General features: G+C 44.6%; 1 protein-coding gene across 7 annotated transcripts in view; it reads left to right on the forward strand.

Annotated features, from left to right (window-relative positions):
* The window catches only part of LOC110535467 (uncharacterized), a 178,574-nt gene that overhangs the window by 6,594 nt on the left and 151,827 nt on the right, over positions 1-20,153 (forward strand). For 5 of the 7 annotated variants that reach the window (XR_016484419.1, XR_016484418.1, XR_016484420.1 and 2 more), the window contains exon 2: positions 1,297-1,335. The exons of 1 other annotated variant lie outside the window; for it this stretch is intronic. Coding sequence is in view for 3 of the 6 variants with exons in the window: in XM_090189723.1 (XP_090045849.1) it covers positions 1,297-1,335 (39 nt within the window). In the remaining 3 variants the exon portion in view is untranslated. Of the gene's footprint in view, positions 1-1,296; positions 1,336-6,115; positions 6,373-20,153 lie in introns of those variants that run through there. One more of the 7 variants, XM_090189720.1, reaches the window with a different exon arrangement.

Consider the following 20,153-nt stretch of genomic DNA (forward strand, 5'->3'; position numbering starts at 1 on the left):
GACATGCCTCATAATATAAAATAAAACATTCAAACAATTAAGTATGTTTTCAAAATGCATACTGCATCCAGCTCACATTGTAAAGTGGTGGGTAAACACGCTGATAGCCTGTTGTCTGCACTTGAATGGTGAATGGGAGGTGACCTTCAATTACCAGTTGAGAAATAAAAATCGTAGCTCTCACCAAAACTGTTTTGAACATGCAATTGCATTTAGAATTGTTGTGTAATGAATGGGCTTATAATAGCTTGTTTTACTCCAGCAGCAACCAGTTGAGAAGCTGCAGGAGAAATCCCACTCAAAATATGCTCTGCGCAGGTGATGGTTAAGATACAACGAAAATACACACAATGTATTTACATCGATTGGTATTTCCATCAATGAATAAAAAGCATTATAAAGCAGTTTGCTAGGGAATTTTTCTTCTCCCGGTCATTTTGGCAGGCAGCAGTTTTATTTATCAGCTTTTCACTTTTTTTATTGGTCACAAGCCGGCAATTGCCGTATAACGGAAACTCTGTTGCACTCACATGCAAGTACGCCGGCCCCCCACCACAGAAGTTCTATGCAGGTTTGATGTGCAGTAGCAGTCTGCCTCTCTGGTGCAGCATGGGAAAGCCCAGCAGGGAAACAACTAGTTCTCACTGCAACATCATGAAAATGCAAAACATCCCATCAGAATTAAAGGAATGCCTATACACTCCGGATGTATATGAAGTTAATCTTTATTAGGCAGACTGAAAGATCTTTTTGTTGGGCTCTGTCTGCCATTTTATGATTCACTGCGTGGAGTCCTACTCAGCTGCTTCATTGTATGGCACCCTATTCCCTACATAGTGCACTACTTTTGACCAGAGGCGTATGGAGCCTGGTCAAAAGTAGTGCACTATAAAGTGAATATGTTGCCATTTGGGCCGCACACATTGTGTGAGGAAGGATACCTCAGGCCTGTTTTACTGAGACAGACTTCCCTCAGCATCAAAGTGGCAGTAAACGCAACATATGCTACGGTTAGTTTAGCTTGTCTTCTGAAGTGAGATGAGGTTTATGTGCAGTTTTTTTTATTAGGCTATCCACTTCTCCTTCTAGCACTTCTGAAAGGTCAGGGATGCTAACTAATAGAACAGACATAACCTGCTGTATTTTTGACGCCATAAGTAACTGGCCTGGTGCCTGGCCTGGCAGTGTACCAATTTTATACTCATGCATGTTGCTGTTGTAGACAAATGACTAAACCTAAGGACCACTGGGCAGCGCACAACCTCTAATGCTTTGTTCTCTACTACCTCTTCATAGAGACTACGATGCACTCCTGCCACTCAAGAGGTGAAACAGGTAAGGAATAACATTTATTTGATTTGGTTTTATAGATATTAACATCAATTTCAATGGACATCTTCCTGTTCCCTCACATAATGTATACATTTCAAAAGGTACCCTATATATTGTACTACTTTTCACCAGGGTCCATAGGGTGGCCCTTAGGGGGGGGGGGCATAGGGTTCTGTAGTGCACTATATAGAGAATAGCGTGTCATTTGGGAAGCACCCAATGTAAACCCTTTTTGATTGCACTTTTACAGCAGTGGGCTAAATCAGAGTCTGATTCTTGGTAGTCTTAAACAAATCTACTTTGAAACAAAAGTATAGACCTCACACACATGGTTATGGACTTAGAAAAAGACCCCTGGTTGAGTTTTATTGCAATATTCCACTTCATATACATCACAGAAGACTGAAAAATAATGGTTTGACTTAGAAACATTGGATTTTCAGCTTTAAAAAAAAAAAGTTTATTCATTAAGAAAAATATAAATACCATTCCACCAATGTTCCCTTAAACATTTTTTGGCACTGAGCAAAATTCAGGTCTGCTGAGTGCAAACTTGTTAAGGTTTTCTTCCAGTGAAGGAGAGGAGGACCAAAATGCAGCGTGGTTAATTCAATACATCTTTAATGAAGATGATACACAAACTATACAAAACAATAACCGTGAAAACCTAAACAGCCTATTCTGGTGCAAACAAACACAGAGACAGGAACAATCACCCACGAAACACTCAAAGAATATGGCTGCCTAAATATGGTTCCCAATCAGAGACAACGATAAACACCTGCCTCTGATTGAGAACCACTTCAGGCAACCATAGACTTTTCTAGACAACCCCACTATACCACATTCCCAATACCTACAAAAACCCCAAGACAAAACACACCACATAATAAACCCATGTCACACCCTGGCCTGACCAAAATAATAAAGAAAACAGACCAGGGCGTGACAAAACTCAAATGCAACTTCTGTGCAACTTCCAGCACATGTTTACTGTGAACACTGAGGCTGTATCCACTTTAAGTAACAGTTTTAACAGTGGTTAAGTAGGCTACTGCGGCTATTTGATCATAATCTAGGCCTACCAGAGGGGCCTACCATCAAACAATGGTGAAAATGCATCCCACAACATTTTAACATGGAAATAGCTGTTATTTCATTCAGCTTACACTACCAGCCAGTGTGTGGCGTTCATTGTAGGCCTACATTCCATTATACTTTTGAAAAAAACATGCAGGGCTTAACATTAACCTGTTTATCCACTTGTCATTCAGACAAGGAGGTGACTGAAAATGGTGTTGTGTTGTTTGATGCAAGAAACCACTTTCCAAAATACATTTCATTATTGTAACCTTACCGCTATTACAGAGAATCAGACAATTTATTATACCCTCTGCCTATTGGCTACTTAGCTTATTCAAGCCTGTCTCAAAATGCAACACTGCTTCTTTAAGACAAATAAAAGCTCTTCACCTGACTCGCTTTTCAAAGATGTCTGGAAATGTACACGTTTTGTGCTATTGTAGGAAGCAATCACTCCCCTACTGCTGACTACAAATTATCTATAACTGGGCTAATAACTCACTAACAAGCAAAGGATATGAACAAAATGTGCACACGTGGCTACATGCAGCTCTCGATTGATCTCAAAACAAGTACATCTACTCACGACCGCTCATGCTGTAAACACAGTTCAGTTCAAAGTGAATGGCAAAGATCCATATATGGCAATGGTCTATTTGCATATAGACTTATTGCAACTCTGATTGGTTATGCAGTACAGGTCTGTGTAGAGTACGGGCGTCTGTGTCATTGCAATAGAATCCTACTCCAATGTGCTCTGCCTATAACAAAATCTCTTGCATAGTTAGTTTTGCATACTATAAGTCTTGCGTAGTTTGTTGATAGTGTTCACTAAGATGGAAAACTCTAGAAAGTTGAGTGAAGTTTAATCTCATGCTTCTCTGCGTGGGATGATATTTCTTCTGCGGGGCAGTCCTGGTGGAGCTGCATGCCCGCAGACGCACGCAGCTTAGAGGGAACATTGCATTCCACCCATGAGGCCACTAGAGGGAGCTTTGATCATTCGACTGCAGGAAAGGGGTCTACTAAGGTCTGTATCTTCAGTATGAACAGCTCTGGTATCATAAGTATTGGAACATTGAGATGCTGGTGAATGTTTTGCTTCAGAGTACAGCACAACAAGAGATCAGAGGTGTGTTTGAATAGCGAATGTAATGTGTATAAAAGGATGGGCTGGGTTACTTATAGATGACTTCTAGTCAACTACACTCTAGCTATCTTGGATGGGAAGTCGACAATTTCAAGTTCTAGCGTGTTTGTTTGTCTTGAGCTTGTGTCATGAAATATCCGTGTTAAACTAAATATGGTATCGACTCGAACTGGAAGGATGGAATCAGGGCAAACACACACACACGGCTTTTTCACACCCTTTTTCACCTCAACCCAGGAAGGAACAGGTTTCTTCAGGCGTTTGTTTCTAACTCACTGTTCTCTTTTGTTTATAAAAACAACAATCACCCGTCCGAGGGAACATTGGATGGAAGGGATTTGATTTCACACATTGTCAGCAGACACCAGCCTGTTTGGATACACTGAAATTATTTGTGTTTTCTCTCTACCTGTCTGTTTGCTGGATCTTTGGCTAATGCCTTCTAAATGCTGACTTCAAAGACTCATGTGGCTTCAAATAGCCACTGCATAGTTAGAACCATATGCTTACAGTATTATGCCGGTCTGAGACTTTCATGCTGGGGCGTTTACAGTATTTAACCCCTTAATAAATACTGAAGCAAGGGGTTTGTATAATGAGCTCCCAGTAATGTTCACAGGGGCTTAGCCCTCGTGGAGATCTGAAAAAGCCAACTCTTGTTTCATAGTACAAGGTACAAAGTGGAGAGAATTCAGTGAAATTGGCTTTTATAAGCTCTCTGAAAAGGAACATCATATTGCCCTTTCTCTTTGTTGCTGAGGCACCTTTGCTGAGCAGAGCTGTACAATCAAAGTGTGTGCGTGTGTGTGCTGAACGAGGGGTTGAAATCGGCTCCAGTAACCATGACCCAGAGCTGAACCTAAAACTCTGAAATCTGTCAGCAACCGCTCCGCTTGCTAGCAGTCTTCCGGGGACATGGATTTACCGTGCCAACGCAAACCAAAGCCCGGGCAATGCTTTCAAAGGACCGTTCTGGGTAAAACGTGGAACCTGTGTAATTTACACTGTCATGGCCCAGTGAGGGAGCTGCTGCTGGGGAGACAACTAGGGGTTAAATAAATTCCACCACAATGCTCTCAGATGCTTTCTGAAACTCCACCACAGCTATAATAAAAACTCTCAGAGCACCAATGGTCACTCTTTGTACACGTTGATGTTTGCGATTCATCAGTAGACTGCTAGGCTCCGGGGGCTTTGGTTCTGTAGAAAGATTACTTACTGAGGTCTCTTTTCTCTGAGCCAATTAGTCTAGCTTTTAAAACCAGATCAAACACTGGCTTTCAATGGCTGTTAATTCTTATAAACTATTCTCTCAACCCTAACCTTAGCCAGGCAACTCCTATGTCACTTTCAAAACTTTCTAGCTGGACTGCCTTCAGAATTGAAGAAGCTGACTTGTTTACTTCGCTAATGTTCGCCTCACATCTTTGCTTGAACAGTAGTTGTTGTTCACATGGCTGCATTCACTGGGTTATTAGAGGGGGGAAATTGAAATAACACAGCCATCTGAACGCTGACCGACTGGGCCAGTCTTCACCGTCTGCTGCCAAGAGCTTCCCTTTCTACCCAGTAGAATGACACTTTACTTTTCTAGACTGGCATGCCCCCCACCTCTCTCTCTCTCTCTCTCTCTCTCTCTCTCTCTCTCTCCCTCTCTCCCTCTCTCTCTCCCTCTCTCCCTCTCTCTCTCTCTCTCTCCCTCTCCCTCTCTCCCTCTCTCTCTCTCTCTCTCTCTCTCCCTCTCTCCCTCTCTCCCTCTCTATCTCTCTCTCTCTCACTCTCTCGCTCTTGGCTGGCTGGGAGAGGGGGATCTGGACTCTGCTGGGAGGTTTATAGTGGGGCTTCAATCAGTGTCCATCCCAGACACATTGTCCAAGCTAGGCCATTCCTGCCACAGCCAGCAGTCAGCAGTACCCCCACTGCTTTTCTCAAGGGAATCGGATCAAGTTTGAGCTCTATGCATCTGGTTAGCTGCTACAGTCTAAGCCGTTTACAGGGGCACAGAACTGACCCTCTGTGTCAGCCAGCCACATCAAGCCCCTACAGAGCCAACTAACCTTGAATGGACACTGAATTGACCAATAGAGAGCAAGTTTACTGGAGTTGGCCTTACAATCAATGGCCCTGATTGGTGAAACAGGTGCAGGTCTTGGTCTTTCGATGTCTTCTGTCAGAAAACAGTGTAACTGTGTCTTGGAAATGTACAATATGTTAAGGTTGATTAGGACAGATGTTTCCACATCCTTCCTGGTAGACAGGCTGAGTTTGCACGTTCACTTTAGTCTTCAAGAGGAAAGTAGTAAGTAGTCTCTGGAGACTCACCTACCTGCTGCTGTATCTTACAGGCGCTAACAGTCTCTCACCTGGATCTGCTTCCAGTGTGAGAAAGGGAAGTGACACACACACACATACACTGACCCACATACAATCACCCACAAAACCAGCTGGTCCTCTTCTATCCTGCAAACTGCCTTTCTCAGAGACTTAATTGCTGGCCAGCCTAGCCTCCACCACCAACCCTCCCTCCCTCCCCTCTCTTTTTTCCCTCTTGTGTTTCTCTGGGGTTGGGCTCGCTGCCTCCGGAGACGACACAGGCTGTAGCGTTAGTGCTGCTGTCTGTTTTGTGTGAGTTTGAGCTGCCTCCGTGCCGTGAGCGGGACTGTCTATCTGCTGGAATGAATGCTCTGCTTGGGTGTGTTGGAATTCCAGAGCTAGCCTAGCGACCTCGCTAGTAGCCACCTAGCCTCACGTTTCCCTGTGTCTTGCTGGCTGTCAAAGGATGTCACAGCAGCACTACTATGGCTCAGGTGAGAACACTTTCACAGAACAGCCGGCTTCACTCAACTCAGGAAAATGGAACGAATGTGTAGAGCTGTGGAAAGAAGGAAAGCGGGTTTATTTGGGGATTTAGTGAACCCTGTTCTCCTGAGAACAGAGGGAGCTGCTGAAGTTATGTAATATCTGGCTAGTTCCAGGTGATCAGTGTTGTCATAGTGGGATGGTATAAAGCAGTCCGGGGTGACATGGGCTTTGTGTGTGGCTGCGTAGCTCAGAGTACTTCACTAAGTCAGCCAGGCTTTTGGGTTCCATCTACAGTCATTACATCTTATGATGATCTAGATGTTAAACCTTTCTTTCTAATAATATCAACAGCCTCTGGTTTCTTCTGTGTGTGGAAAATGTTATAAATGAACTAATGTGTAACTGTGTTTGTCTCAACCAATTTAGTTTACCTCCATCTGTGTACATGTGTGTGTGTGTGTGTGTACATGTGTGAGTGGAAGGTTTGATGCCTTGGTGTTTGTGGATGTGTGTGTGTGTGTGCACCTGTGATTGAGTGAGAGAGACCAGCCTGTGTTTGTTGTGAGTGAAGGGTGATGGTATGAGTTGACGATGTTGTTAGGGGGTCCGTATGTTTTCTCCTCCTCGCCTGTGATGCTCGACTATGTGTGTGTGGTGTTATGAGAACTCTGTGTGCACTTACTTACACACTGTGATCGTTAAATCACAGTCCAGAGGCGAATCCCTCACATTCCTCTCATACAAGAGGGTCAAGGGGGTGGTCCATTGGCCATGCAGGCTTTAATACTGTTGACACAGGGCAGATATCCAGGAATTCTTCAAATTTCACTTGTAGTAGAAGGCTCAGACAAGGAGAGGATGGGAGGACTGCTGGACAAAAGTCTGTATCCCATGCTTTCCACCATCATGCCCAGGTGTTTGTGTGTGTGTGTGCGTGTGCGTGCGTGCGTGTGTGCGTGTGTGCATGGGTTCTTCTATCCTTGAGGGGATCTAAAATCCCCAAAAGTATAGTAAAACAAGGAAAATTCTCCCTTGTGGGGACATTTCCCACGTCCCCATGCGGTGTGTGTGTGTGCGTGTGTGTGTGTGTTATGTGTGTGTGTGTTGTGTGTGAGACTGTGTGTTTGTGTGGCTCAGTTGGTAGAAGATAGCGCTTGCAACGCCAGTGTTGTCGGTTCGATTCCCATGCGGGACCAGTACGTAACATCATGCACTCACTACTGTAAATGGCTCTGGATAAGTGTCTGCTGTCGTGTTGAGAAGTTCATGTTAGCAGAATATTTGGGTGGTAGTAAAATGTGTACATTTATGCTGTGTGTTGCTCTGCCCATAGCATTACTGCCCTTTCAGGTCAAGAGCTACAGGTTCAAATTCTGGTTTTATCCACATAGAATATCCATCTTCATTATGTCATGTTAAATGACTTTAGAATAGCTTCACAGAATAACATAGGTGAAATAGAGACCTGGAGAATACTAATACTAAAGTAGATACCAAGCAAAGTGGGAAGCAGCATCGTTCTGTTGACTGCATCGGACCAAACAGAACAGCATGCAAACTTTTAGTGAATCTAACACAGAGGAGGAACTGTGGCTGCTTGAGTGACAGGGGACGGGGCTTGATTTGTATGTGGAAAGTAGGAGAGAGAGAGAGAGAGAGAGAGAGAGAGAGAGAGAGAGAGAGAGAGAGAGAGAGAGAGAGAGAGAGAGAGAGAGAGAGAGAGAGAGAGAGAGAGAGAGAGAGAGAGAGAGAGAGAGAGAGAGAGAGAGAGAGAGAGAGAGAGAGAGAGAGAGAGAGAGAGAGAGAGAGAGAGAGAGAGAGAGAGAGAGAGAGAGATGGGGGGGGCATGCCAGTCTGGAAAAGTAAAGTGTCATTCTACTATAAAAACTGATGTGACATGATTGGTGTTTCAAAATATTGCTGTATGGAGAACTCTTGATATATGTATATTGTACATGTCAATAATGCTGCCCTAACACACACACACACACACACACACACACACACACACACACAGACACACACAGACACACAGACACACACAGACACACACACACACACACACACACACCTCCCATGTGATGGTGTGGTCCAGTGATCAATCCCCTTAGTGTGTGGTCACTGGCGCGGACAGCGGCCTCATGGTGCTGGCACGGTCAGGGACGGCCTGGCCAAGTATGACATCACCCCACCGGTTACTGGGGTCCGCTACCGGTCAGCCCAGCACTGTTGAGCTGTCAACAGGGAGGGAGGGAGGCACCAGGGGTGAAGGAAAGGGTCCAGGTTTACATCTGTCCCAGGCCAAGCTGTGGAGTAGGTTACCTGGGGTGTCAGGTTGGATAGCATGTGCTCATGAACCCACTATGCATGGAAATTGTGCCACTCTGGTTCCCAACGTCTGAATGTACTCAACTTTCCATGTCCTGTCTGTTTTCATTTGATTTATTAGGTTCCCTATTAGACGAAGCCAACGGCGACAGCTAGTCTTACTAGCATCCGACACATAACAAAAAATACATTACAGACAAAAGATTTTACATTTGACATGCATTTCTCTCTGTGTACTTGGTCAGGGTTAGGGGTCAGTTGTCAGGTTTAGGAGGGCGGAGGTCAAAGGTGACAAGGCTCAAAGCAGACCAGTGACATCACTGCATGAAGCACACACACACACACACACACACACACACACACACACACACACACACACACACACACACACACTTGAAGTCGGAAGTTTACATACAATTTAGCCACATACATTTAAACTCAGTTTTTCACAATTCCTGACTTTAATCCTAGTCAAAATTCCCTGTCTTAGGTCAGGTAGGATCACTACTTTATTTTAAGAACGTAAAATGTCAGAATAATAGTAGAGATAATTATTTATTTCAGCTTTTATTCACATTCCCAGTGGTTCAGAAGTTTACATACACTCAATTAGTATTTGGTAGCATTGCCTTTAAATTGTTTAACTTGGGTCAAACGTTTTGGGTAGCCTTCCACAAGCTTCCCACAATAAGTTGGGTGAATTACTGATGTCTTGAGATGTTGCTTCAATATATCCACATAATTTTCCTCCCTCATGATGCATGATCTATTTTGTGAAGTGCACCAGTCCCTCCTGCAGCAAAGCACCCCCACAACATGATGCTGCCACCCCCATGCTACACGGTTGGGATGGTGTTCTTCGGCTTGCAAGTCTCACCCTTTTTCCTCCAAACATAACGATGGTCATTATGGCCAAACAGTTATATTTTTGTTTCATCAGACCAGAGGACATTTCTCCAAAGCGTATGATCTTTGTCCCCATGTGCAGTTGCAAACCGTAGTCTGGCTTTTTTACGGTGGTTTTGGAGCAGTGGCTTCTTCCTTGCTGAGCAGCCTTTCAGGTTATGTCGATATAGGACTCGATTTAATGTGGATATAGATACTTTTGTACCTGTTTCCTCCAGCATCTTCACAAGGTCCTTTGCTGTTATTCTGGGATTGATTTGCACTTTTCGCACCAAAGTACGTTCATCTCTAGGAGACAGAACGCATCTCCTTCCTGAGCGGTATGACGGCTGCACGGTCCCATGGTGTTTATACTTGCGTACTGTTGTTTGTACAGATGAACGTGGTACCTTCAGGTGTTTGGAAATTGCCCCCAAGGATGAACCAGACTTGTGGAGGTCTACAATTTATTATCTGAGGTCTTGGCTGATTTATTTGAATTTTCCCATGACGTCAAGCAAAGAGGCACTGAGTTTTAAGGTAGGCCTTGAAATATATCCACAGGTACACCTCCAAATGACTCAAATTATGTTAATTAGCCTATCAGAAGCTTCTAAAACCATGACATCATTTTCTGGAATTTTCCAAGCTGTTTAAAGGCACAGTCAACTTAGTGTATGTAAACTTCTGACCCACTGGAATTGTGATACAGTGAATTATAAGTGAAATAATCGGTCTGTAAACAATTGTTGGAAGAATGACTTGTGTCATGCACGAAGTAGATGTCCTAACCGACTTGCCTAAACTATAGTTTGTTAATTAACAAGAAATGTATGGAGTGGTTGAAAAACGAGTTTTAATGACTCCAACCTAAGTGTATGTAAACTTCCAACTTCAACTTTACACACACAATGTCCGTCAATGTTGTGTCCGTAGGGAGGGCTGTAGAGTTCTGTAAAGCAATGTCAAGTCAGACGGCTTTGTATTGCGTTGCTTGGCCACTCAGAAGGGTCTGGGTTAAGACGTGGAGGCCCAGTAGACAGCCTGTTGTATGGATGACTGCTGTCCTGTGTGGGGTTCATCTCCCACAGTGTGACCTCTCAACCTACAGGCCTAAAGGCAGTGGTGTCATGGCTCTAACATGGGAATGACAGTAACACAGCAGGAATAGGAGACACACACACAGACAGAGCCAAGGCCCTAACCTACCCAAAACATGTACCTGGCCTAACATAGCCACATACTTACCTACATATTTACACAGTAGCCCTCACGACTGAGTTGTGACAGAAAGGCTGCTGACTGGAGTATTCCTTGCATTTAGGTGACTTGGTTGCTAACTAAGCTTAATGACCTGCTCGACACCCCATGTGTTAAGAGACTGTGTTGCTTTTAAACTAATCAATTAAATAGAGGAACGGAGGGAGATACCCATCCTTGGCTATCTATGTCTGTTGGATAGCGTGTGTTTGTGTGTGTATCTGCATGCGTGTGTGTGCGTGTGTACGTGTTTGTACAGTCTCACAGACTAACTGGTTCTCACAGGTCAGTGTGAGCCTACATCACAGTAGCAATGGTCTGGTCTCCTCTGCTTCCTCCCTCTACCCTATACTGAACCACTAATAGCAGACCTGTTTTCTGCCAGTCCTCCCCAAGCCTCTACAGCTTCAATTAAACCGTCCCTCAGGGGTCAGAGGTTAGGGTAGACTGTGACCACACTAACCCTACAGTCACTGGGCTGCCTTCACTACCCTTTGTTTTATTTTGCCTCTGTGCTATTTCAGTCCTGTGTATGGCTGTATGATTGTATTTTAATGGGGCCTGACCAGGAAGTACCAGAGTGTAGAGTTATTTTCTACAGTTAACTCCTAACTGACAATAAATCTCTCGCTTTTACATGAAAATAATGGGGAAACAACTTCAATTCAACCCGTTTTTGACCAGTGACTGCCTCTTCCCCATGGTCTTGTTCTCACAGATTCTAGCTAGGGAGGCAAATAGATGGAAGCTGCACCGAGACATCCAACAGGCGTTATTAGAATCTAGCTAGCCCGTTTAAAACATCTCCTGTCTGTGGCGTAGCCAGAAACTCGGCGGTGGGTGGGCCTGCAGATATTTGGGTGGGCAAAAAAAACATGCAAAACATCCCGGAAGAGTGAATGTCATTCCAGTCCATCTGTCCTGTTATATTTCATCCAATCTGACTAAGCCAGTGCACTGCTTGCTGTGAATTATTTGTTTGCGTGTTAGGTAAAAAGACAAATAATGTCCTGTTCGGAACACTGACAATTAAAGAGCATAAACATAAATCAAAAATTCAATCTGATTGGGTTGGCCTAGCTCCCCAGTGGGACCACCCAGGCCCACCGTGCCAACGTCCATATCTCCTGTGTAGATAATGAGATATATCAGACTTGTATAAACTAGCTCTCCTTCCACTGCTCCAAACACAGCCCCAGGTCACAATACACCTCCCAACCGGTGATTTACCTCAGCTGTCTGAAACAGGGCATGCAGGACAGATGGTGGTTGTTTGATTTCCATTTGATGGGGTTTGATTATTTGGGGTTATGTCTGGCAGAAAGCAGTGAGTTAAGTGAAACCAGTTTAGTCTGAAGAGAAAAGCGAGTACAGTGAACCTGGTACTTTGGCTGAGCCAGGGGGTTGATTCTTTTCTCGCCATGGAAACGCTTGGTGGCGTTTGAGATTGGCTCCTTCTCTCTCTATTCCCAGCCGACACTGGCCACACTGAGCCTTTCAATAGAGAAACATATAATTTCTAGGTGGATGGGAACTTTTGAAACTGTAGTATGTTGTCAAAGGTTGAAGATTAGTAGAGGAAGTGGACAGTGTGTGTGTGTGTGTGTGTGTGTGTGTGTGTGTGTGTGCGTGTGTGTGTGTGTGTGTGTGTGTGTGTGTGTGTGTGTGTGTGTGTGTGCGTGTGTGTGTGTGTGTGTGTGTGTGTGTGTGTGTGTGTGTGTGTGTGTGTGTGTGTGTGCATCTGTCTGTCTGTCTGTCTGTCTGTCTGTCTGTCTGTCTGTCTGTCTGTCTGTCTGTCTGTCTGTCTGTCTGTCTGTCTGTGTGTGTGTGTGTGTGTGTGTGTGTGTGTGTGTGTGTGTGTGTGTGTGTGTGTGTGTGTGTGTGTGTGTGTGTGCGTGTGTGTGTGTGTGTGTGTGTGTGTGTGTGTGTGTGTGTGTGTGTGTGTGCGTGTGTGTGTGTGTGTGTGTGTGTGTGTGTGTGTGTGTGTGTGTGTGTGTGTGTGTGTGCATCTGTCTGTCTGTCTGTCTGTCTGTCTGTCTGTCTGTCTGTCTGTCTGTCTGTCTGTCTGTCTGTGTGTGTGTGTGTGTGTGTGTGTGTGTGTGTGTGTGTGTGTGTGTGTGTGTGTGCGGTGGATAGGAACAGGGGTACCCTCCCCTCTCCTCACCCGGGCTCCCCCATCCATCTCTCTGCACTGAGGTGAAATAGAGAGTGGTAGAGAGGTAGTGAGACAGGCAGGAAAACATTCCAGGTTCTCCACATCCTTGATGTTCCAGTCAGAAGGCTCGTGGCCATGCCAAGGGCTGAGGAGGAAGCCAAAGAAAATTCATCTGGAAAGTATTCCTTACCAAGGAGGACTGGAGGTCGGGAAGAGGCAGAGGCAGGGATACAGAGGTAGAGATAGAGGCCGAGGCGGACAGAGAGAGGGAAGCAGAACGATGGTTGTTATGAGTGAATCCTCTTTCTTTTCTCTGTCTAGTCCTGTGGTTTGTCTGTTTCTCTGTCTAGTCCTGTGGTTTGTCTGTTTCTCTGTCTAGTCCTGTGGTTTATCTGTTTCTCTGTCTAGTCCTGTGGTTAGTCTGTTTCTCTGTCTAGTCCTGTGGTTTGTCTGTCTAGTTCTGTAGTTTCTCTGTTTCTCTGTCTTGTCCTGTGGTTTGTCTGTTTCTCTGTCTAGTTCTGTGGTTTATCTGTTTCTCTGTCTAGTCCTGTGGTTAGTCTGTTTCTCTGTCTAGTCCTGTGGTTTGTCTGTCTAGTTATGTGGTTTCTCTGTTTCTCTGTCTTGTCCTGTGGTTTGTCTGTTTCTCTGTCTAGTCCTGTGGTTTGTCTGTTTCTCTGTCTAGTCCTGTGGTTTATCTGTTTCTCTGTCGAGTCCTGTGGTTAGTCTGTTTCTCTGTTTAGTCCTGTGGTTAGTCTGTCTAGTTATGTGGTTTCTCTGTTTCTCTGTCTTGTCCTGTGGTTTGTCTGTTTCTCTGTCTAGTCCTGTGGTTAGTCTGTTTCTCTGTCTAGTCCTGTGGTTTGTCTGTTTCTCTGTCTAGTCCTGTTGTTTGTCTGTTTCTCTGTCTAGTCCTGTGGTTAGTCTGTTTATCTGTCTAGTCCTGTGGTTAGTCTGTTTCTCTGTCTAGTCCTGTGGTTAGTCTGTTTCTCTGTCTAGTCCTGTGGTTTATCTGTTTCTCTGTCTAGTCCTGTGGTTAGTCTGTTTCTCTGTCTAGTCCTGTGGTTTGTCTGTCTAGTTATGTGGTTTCTCTGTTTCTCTGTCTTGTCCTGTGGTTTATCTGTTTCTCTGTCTAGTCCTGTGGTTAGTCTGTTTCTCTGTCTAGTCCTGTGGTTTGTCTGTCTAGTCCTGTGGTTAGTCTGTTTCTCTGTCTAGTCCTGTGGTTTGTCTGTCTAGTTCTGTAGTTTCTCTGTTTCTCTGTCTAGTCCTGTGGTTAGTCTGTTTCTCTGTCTAGTCCTGTGGTTTGTCTGTTTCTCTGTCTAGTCCTGTGGTTTGTCTGTTTCTCTGTCTAGTCCTGTGGTTTTTCTGTTTCTCTGTTTAGTCCTGTGGTTAGTCTGTTTCTCTGTCTAGTCCTGTGGTTTGTCTGTTTCTCTGTCTAGTCCTGTGGTTTGTCTGTCTAGTCCTGTGGTTTGTCTGTTTCTCTGTCTAGTCCTGTGGCTTGTCTGTTTCTCTGTTTAGTCCTGTGGTTAGTCTGTTTCTCTGTCTAGTCCTGTGGTTTGTCTGTTTCTCTGTCTAGTCCTGTGGTTTGTCTGTCTAGTCCTGTGGTTAGTCTGTTTCTCTGTCTAGTCCTGTGGTTTGTCTGTTTATCTGTCTAGTCCTGTGGTTTGTCTGTTTCTCTGTCTAGTCCTGTGGTTTGTCTGTTTCTCTGTCTAGTCCTGTGGTTTGTCTGTTTCTCTGTTTAGTCCTGTGGTTTGTCTGTTTCTCTGTCTAGTCCTGTGGTTTGTCTGTTTCTCTGTCTAGTCCTGTGGTTAGTCTGTTTCTCTGTTTAGTCCTGTGGTTTGTCTGTTTCTCTGTCTAGTCCTGTGGTTAGTCTGTTTCTCTGTTTAGTCCTGTGGTTTGTCTGTTTCTCTGTCTAGTCCTGTGGTTAGTCTGTTTCTCTGTTTAGTCCTGTGGTTTGTCTGTTTCTCTGTCTAGTCCTGTGGTTAGTCTGTTTCTCTGTCTAGTCCTGTGGTTTGTCTGTTTCTCTGTCTAGTCCTGTGGTTTGTCTGTTTCTCTGTCTAGTCCTGTGGTTTGTCTGTTTCTCTGTCTAGTCCTGTGGTTTGTCTGTTTCTCTGTTTAGTCCTGTGGTTTGTCTGTTTCTCTGTCTAGTCCTGTGGTTTGTCTGTTTCTCTGTCTAGTCCTGTGGTTAGTCTGTTTCTCTGTCTAGTCCTGTGGTTAGTCTGTTTCTCTGTCTAGTCCTGTGGTTTGTCTGTTTCTCTGTCTAGTCCTGTGGTTTGTCTGTCTAGTCCTGTGGTTTATCTGTTTCTCTGTCTAGTCCTGTGGTTAGTCTGTTTCTCTGTCTAGTTCTGTGGTTAGTCTGTTTCTCTGTCTAGTTCTGTGGTTAGTCTGTTTCTCTGTCTAGTCCTGTGGTTTGTCTGTTTCTCTGTCTAGTCCTGTGGTTTGCCTGTCTAGTCCTGTGGTTAGTCTGTTTCTCTGTTTAGTCCTGTGGTTTGTCTGTTTCTCTGTCTAGTCCTGTGGTTTGTCTGTTTCTCTGTCTAGTCCTGTGGTTTGTCTGTTTCTCTGTTTAGTCCTGTGGTTTGTCTGTTTCTCTGTCTAGTCCTGTGGTTTGTCTGTTTCTCTGTCTAGTCCTGTGGTTAGTCTGTTTATCTGTCTAGTCCTGTGGTTAGTCTGTTTCTCTGTCTAGTCCTGTGGTTTGTCTGTTTCTCTGTCTAGTCCTGTGGTTTGTCTGTCTAGTCCTGTGGTTTATCTGTTTCTCTGTCTAGTCCTGTGGTTTGTCTGTTTCTCTGTCTAGTCCTGTGGTTAGTCTGTTTCTCTGTTTAGTCCTGTGGTTTGTCTGTTTCTCTGTCTAGTCCTGTGGTTTGTCTGTTTCTCTATCTAGTCCTGTGGTTTGTCTGTTTCTCTGTCTAGTCCTGTGGTTTGTCTGTTTATCTGTCTAGTCCTGTGGTTTGTCTGTTTCTCTGTCTTGTCCTGTGGTTTGTCTGTTTCTCTGTCTAGTCCTGTGGTTTGTCTGTCTAGTCCTGTGGTTTATCTGTTTCTCTGTCTAGTCCTGTGGTTAGTCTGTTTCTCTGTCTAGTCCTGTGGTTTGTCTGTCTAGTTATGTGGTTTCTCTGTTTCTCTGTCTTGTCCTGTGGTTTGTCTGTTTCTCTGTCTAGTCCTGTGGTTTGTCTGTTTCTCTGTCAAGTCCTGTGGTTTGTATGTTTCTCTGTCTAGTCCTGTGGTTTGTCTGTCTAGTCCTGTGGTTTGTCTGCTTCTCTGTCTAGTCCTGTGGTTTGTCTGTTTCTCTGTCTAGTCCTGTGGTTTGCCTGTCTAGTTCTGTGGTTTCTCTGTTTCTCTGTCTAGTCCTGTGGTTTGTCTGTTTCTCTGTCTAGTCCTGTGGTTTGTCTGGTTCTCTGTCTAGTCCTGTGGTTTGTCGGTCTAGTCCTGTGGTTTGTCTGTCTAGTCCTGTGGTTTCTCTGTCTAGTCCTGTGGTTAGTCTGTTTCTCTGTCTAGTCCTGTGGGTTGTCTGTTTCTCTGTCTAGTACTGTGGTGTGTCTGTTTCTCTGTTTAGTCCTGTGGTTTGTCTGTTTCTCTGTCTAGTCCTGTGGTTAGTCTGTTTCTCTGTCTAGTCCTGTGGTTTATCTGTTTCTCTGTCTAGTCCTGTGGTTTGTCTGTTTCTCTGTCTAGTCCTGTGGTTAGTCTGTTTCTCTGTTTAGTCCTGTGGTTTGTCTGTTTCTCTGTCTAGTCCTGTGGTTTGTCTGTTTCTCTATCTAGTCCTGTGGTTTGTCTGTTTCTCTGTCTAGTCCTGTGGTTTGTCTGTTTATCTGTCTAGTCCTGTGGTTTGTCTGTTTATCTGTCTTGTCCTGTGGTTTGTCTGTTTCTCTGTCTAGTCCTGTGGTTTGTCTGTCTAGTCCTGTGGTTTATCTGTTTCTCTGTCTAGTCCTGTGGTTAGTCTGTTTCTCTGTCTAGTCCTGTGGTTTGTCTGTCTAGTTATGTGGTTTCTCTGTTTCTCTGTCTTGTCCTGTGGTTTGTCTGTTTCTCTGTCTAGTCCTGTGGTTTGTCTGTTTCTCTGTCAAGTCCTGTGGTTTGTCTGTTTCTCTGTCTAGTCCTGTGGTTTGTCTGTCTAGTCCTGTGGTTTGTCTGCTTCTCTGTCTAGTCCTGTGGTTTGTCTGTTTCTCTGTCTAGTCCTGTGGTTTGCCTGTCTAGTTCTGTGGTTTCTCTGTTTCTCTGTCTAGTCCTGTGGTTTGTCTGTTTCTCTGTCTAGTCCTGTGGTTTGTCTGGTTCTCTGTCTAGTCCTGTGGTTTGTCGGTCTAGTCCTGTGGTTTGTCTGTCTAGTCCTGTGGTTTCTCTGTCTAGTCCTGTGGTTAGTCTGTTTCTCTGTCTAGTCCTGTGGGTTGTCTGTTTCTCTGTCTAGTACTGTGGTGTGTCTGTTTATCTGTCTAGTCCTGTGGTCTGTCTGTTTCTCTGTCTAGTCCTATGGTTTGTCTGTTTCTCTGTCTAGTCCTGTGGTCTGCCTGTTTCTCTGTCTAGTCCTGTGGTTTGTCTGTTTCTCTGTCTAGTCCTGTGGTTTGTCTGTTTCTCTGTCTAGTCCTGTGGTTTGTCTGTTTCTCTGTCTAGTCCTGTGGTTTGTCAGTTTCTCTGTCTAGTCATGTGGTTTGTCTGTCTAGTCCTGTGTTTTCTCTGTTTCTCTGTCTAGTCCTGTGGTTTGTCTGTCTAGTCCTGTGGTTTGTCTGTTTCTATGTCTAGTCCTGTGGTTTGTCTGTTTCTATGTCTAGTCCTGTGGTTTGTCTGTCTAGTCCTGTGGTTTGTCTGTTTCTCTGTCTAGTCCTGTGGTTTGTCTGTCTAGTTCTGTGGCTTGTCTGTTTCTCTGTCTAGTCCTGTGGTTTGTCTGTTTCTCTGTTTAGTCCTGTGGTTTGTCTGTTTCTCTGTCTAGTCCTGTGGTTTGTCTGTTTCTCTGTCTAGTCCTGTGGTTTGTCTGTTTCTCTGTCTAGTCCTGTGGTTTGTCTGTTTCTCTGTCTAGTCCTGTGGTTTGTCTGTTTCTCTGTCTAGTCCTGTGGTTTGTCTGTTTCTCTGTCTAGTTCTGTGGCTTGTCTGTTTCTCTGTCTAGTCCTGTGGTCTGTCTGTTTCTCTGTCTAGTCCTGTGGGTTTTTCTGTTTCTCTGTCTAGTCCTGTGGTTTGTCTGTCTAGTCCTGTGGTTTATCTGTTTCTCTGTCTAGTCCTGTGGTTTTTCTGTTTCTCTGTCTAGTCCTGTGGTTTTTCTGTTTCTCTGTCTAGTCCTGTTGTTTGTCTGTTTCTCTGTCTAGTCCTGTGGCTTGTCTGTTTCTCTGTCTAGTCCTGTGGTTTGTCTGTTTCTCTATCTAGTCCTGTGGTTTGTCTGTTTCTCTGTCTAGTCCTGTGGTTTGTCTGTTTCTCTGTCTAGTCCTGTGGTTTGTCTGTTTCTCTGTCAAGTCCTGTGGTTTGTCTGTTTCTCTGTCTAGTCCTGTGGTTTGTCTGTCTAGTCCTGTAGTTTGTCTGCTTCTCTGTCTAGTCCTGTGGTTTGTCTGTTTCTCTGTCTAGTCCTGTGGTTTGCCTGTCTAGTTCTGTGGTTTGTCTGTTTCTCTGTCTAGTCCTGTGGTTTGTCTGGTTCTCTGTCTAGTCCTGTGGTTTGTCGGTCTAGTCCTGTGGTTTGTCTGTCTAGTCCTGTGGTTTCTCTGTCTAGTCCTGTGGTTAGTCTGTTTCTCTGTCTAGTCCTGTGGGTTGTCTGTTTCTCTGTCTAGTACTGTGGTGTGTCTGTTTATCTGTCTAGTCCTGTGGTCTGTCTGTTTCTCTGTCTAGTCCTATGGTTTGTCTGTTTCTCTGTCTAGTCCTGTGGTCTGCCTGTTTCTCTGTCTAGTCCTGTGGTTTGTCTGTTTCTCTGTCTAGTCCTGTGGTTTGTCTGTTTCTCTGTCTAGTCCTGTGGTTTGTCTGTTTCTCTGTCTAGTCCTGTGGTTTGTCAGTTTCTCTGTCTAGTCATGTGGTTTGTCTGTCTAGTTCTGTGTTTTCTCTGTTTCTCTGTCTAGTCCTGTGGTTTGTCTGTCTAGTCCTGTGGTTTGTCTGTTTCTATGTCTAGTCCTGTGGTTTGTCTGTTTCTATGTCTAGTCCTGTGGTTTGTCTGTCTAGTCCTGTGGTTTGTCTGTTTCTCTGTCTAGTCCTGTGGTTTGTCTGTCTAGTTCTGTGGTTTGTCTGTTTCTCTGTCTAGTCCTGTGGTTTGTCTGTCTAGTCCTGTGGTTTATCTGTTTCTCTGTCTAGTCCTGTGGTTTTTCTGTTTATCTGTCTAGTCCTGTGGTTTTTCTGTTTCTCTGTCTAGTCCTGTGGTTTGTCTGTTTCTCTGTCTAGTCCTGTGGTTTTTCTGTTTCTCTGTCTAGTCCTGTGGTTAGTCTGTTTCTCTGTCTAGTCCTGTGGTTAGTCTGTTTCTCTGTCTAGTCCTGTGGTTAGTCTGTTTCTCTGTCTAGTCCTGTGGTTAGTCTGTTTCTCTGTTTAGTCCTGTGGTTAGTCTGTTTCTCTGTCTAGTCCTGTGGTTAGTCTGTTTCTCTGTTTAGTCCTGTGGTTTGTCTGTTTCTCTGTCTAGTCCTGTGGTTTGTCTGTTTCTCTGTTTAGTCCTGTGGTTTGTCTGTTTCTCTGTCTAGTCCTGTGGTTTGTCTGTTTCTCTGTCTAGTCCTGTGGTTAGTCTGTTTCTCTGTTTAGTCCTGTGGTTTGTCTGTTTCTCTGTCTAGTCCTGTGGTTTGTCTGTTTCTCTGTCTAGTCCTGTGGTTTGTCTGTTTCTCTGTCTAGTCCTGTGGTTTGTCTGTTTCTCTGTCTAGTCCTGTGGTTAGTCTGTTTCTCTGTCTAGTCCTGTGGTTTGTCTGTTTCTCTGTCTAGTCCTGTGGTTTGTCTGTTTCTCTGTCTAGTCCTGTGGTTAGTCTGTTTCTCTGTCTAGTCCTGTGGTTTGTCTGTTTCTCTGTCTAGTCCTGTGGTTTGTCTGTTTCTCTGTCTAGTCCTGTGGTTTGTCTGTTTCTCTGTCTAGTCCTGTGGTTAGTCTGTTTCTCTGTCTAGTCCTGTGGTTTGTCTGTTTCTCTGTCTAGTCCTGTGGTTTGTCTGTTTCTCTATCTAGTCCTGTGGTTTGTCTGTTTCTCTGTCTAGTCCTGTGGTTTGTCTGTTTATCTGTCTAGTCCTGTGGTTTGTCTGTTTCTC

Source organism: Oncorhynchus mykiss, chromosome 11, assembly GCF_057628025.1.
Source record: "Oncorhynchus mykiss isolate SJ-2025 chromosome 11, ASM5762802v1, whole genome shotgun sequence".
Classification (NCBI taxonomy): domain Eukaryota; kingdom Metazoa; phylum Chordata; class Actinopteri; order Salmoniformes; family Salmonidae; genus Oncorhynchus; species Oncorhynchus mykiss.